Source organism: Aplysia californica, unplaced genomic scaffold, assembly GCF_000002075.1.
Source record: "Aplysia californica isolate F4 #8 unplaced genomic scaffold, AplCal3.0 scaffold00011, whole genome shotgun sequence".
Lineage (NCBI taxonomy): Eukaryota > Metazoa > Mollusca > Gastropoda > Aplysiida > Aplysiidae > Aplysia > Aplysia californica.
The window spans coordinates 1,578,457-1,580,596 of record NW_004797281.1 but is presented as its reverse complement, the minus strand read 5'-3'; the positions used below and the strand labels follow the sequence as shown (position 1 = coordinate 1,580,596).

Here is a 2,140-nt window from a genome sequence, read left to right as displayed (position 1 = left end):
GTGTGTGTGTGTGTGTGTGTGTGTGTGTTTGTGTTTGTGTGTGTGTGTGTGTGTGTGTGTGTGTGTGTGTGTGTGTGTGTGTGCTTGTTACTCTCTTGAAAAACCTCTATTCTTCAGCTCTTGTTGGATGTTACTGCGTTGCACGTGACTTAAAAATCTGAATAGAAAAAAAATCAACAACTAAAACTACGCCCTGCACTTATTTGTGTTCAGCACAAGGCAGTCTTTGTGTTCTTTTGTGTTCAAGTTCAAGCTTAAACACGTGTCCATTTTCCTTTTCGCGGGAGGTTGGAGAGCGCCTCTGGAAGGTTCAACACCTTCTTTTTTTAAACTCTATCTGAATGGGTGGTTGGTGTATGTTACTTCTTTTCTTCCTCTCTGTCGTTTCTGTCAGTGTGTCTGTGTGTATGTCTGTCTGTCTATCCGTTTGTTCTCTGTCTGTCTGTCTGTCTGTCTCTGTCTGTCTGTCTGTCTGTCTGTCTGTCTGTCCGTTTGTTCTGTCTGTCTTTCTGTCTGTGTGTCTGTCTGTGTGTCTGTCTTGCTTCTGATGAGCGTCATTGTGTCGATGAGCTTTTCTTTACTTAACTTCTCCAATGTATATCTCGGGCTTAACAGAATGGCTTTCAAGTGGTTGATGGGCACCGCTGTGTTGACCGAGTTTATTTGTATTGTGTGTAGTCGCTGTATCTGTTACCCTTATCTTTTTGTTTTGTTTTGAGTGGCGTCTGTTGTGTAATGGTTATGTTCATCATTGTTTCTCGCAAAAGGCGCGAGTCGGTGTGTTGTTCCTCTCGTTCTGCTCGGATACCCCTCTCAGCTTGGACTGGCTCTGGTAGACAGTTTCGGAGCAACTCACGTCTTAAATAATTAAAATTTAAATTGTGAAAATTGTGAAATGGCATAGGTTTAATGCCCTTATCCACACTGTTAGGTTGTTTAAAAGGCGGGACATCAGAGTTTAAGTTTAACGTCCGTCTCCAAAAGGACCGTGCCAGATGGGATATTCGAGTATAGTACCTTTCCCAAGGCCACAACCTGTCCCCGTCGTTTTATGCAAGAAAAATTTTGAAATTATGCAAAATGAGCCCAAGACTGTGAAATTCTGCGATTTTGTTATTTTTAACAAAGAATGGTAAAGGGAAATAATCAGAAATTATGCAAAAAAATTATCAAAATTTGCTAAATTATGCGGGGTGCATAAAACCACGGGGACAGCACAACGTCGTCGGACCAAGCTGAGGCTTGAACCCCCCCCCTCCCCCTTCCGGCGAACCTAACCCTTACATTGCCTTGCTTTGCCTTGCCTTGCTGTCAGGAGCCTATACATTGTTTTCATTTTCTCCCCTCTTCTGTTCTCTTCTCCTCTCCTTTACTCTCTCTTCTTTTCTCATCTCTCTCCTTTTTCTCCTCTCTCGTTTCATCTCATCTCAATTCACCCCTCTCTTCTCTTCCCATCTCTCCTCTTCTCATCTTTCTTCTCTCCTCCTCTTTTCATCTTTCTTCTCTTCTCAACTCTTTTCTTTTCCTCTCTCTTTTCCTTTCTTCTCATCTCACCTCATCTCATTTCAATTCACCTACCCCAATTTTACGTCACGTCTCCTAATTTCACCTACCCCAATTTTACGTCACGTCTCCTAATCTTATCTTACTTACCTCCATCTCACCCTCCCCAGGAGCCTGTGGTAGCAACATGGACCTCGCAATGTTCTCGCAGATCGCCGAGATCACCAACTGCCTGTACCTGAGCAGCGCCGCGGCCGTCAAGGGGGAGAGGATCCGCTCTCTGGGCATCACACACATCATCAACCTGACGCTGGAGATTCCCAACCTGCAGATGCCCAACCTGGAGAGCATCCAGATACACATCGACGACTCGCCCAACGCCAGGCTCGGTCTCTATTTCGACAGATGCGCCGATAAAATTCACCAGGTGAGTGAGTGGTTCTTTAAAAAAAAATGTCTGCTGATCAAAAGAGAGAGACGGGGATTGGGGGTGGGGGGGATGGGAAGTCAGAGGAATAACGATTTATCAGACTTTATTTCTCCCTTCCTTCCTTCCTTCCTTCCTTCCTTCCTTCCTTCCTTCCTTCCTTCCTTCCTTCCTTCCTTCCTTCCTTCCTTCCCCATAGCTTCAAATACA

General features: G+C 44.8%; 1 protein-coding gene across 1 annotated transcript in view; it reads left to right on the top strand.

Moving 5' to 3' along the window:
* Nucleotides 1-1,673: 1,673 nt before the first annotated feature.
* LOC101848709 (dual specificity protein phosphatase 14) overlaps nt 1,674-2,140 on the top strand; it is a gene marked incomplete at its 5' end in the record, with an annotated part of 3,916 nt that continues 3,449 nt past the window's right edge. Inside the window, 1 exon segment of the mRNA XM_013083613.2 lies at nt 1,674-1,930. Coding sequence (XP_012939067.1) covers nt 1,674-1,930 — 257 coding nt within the window.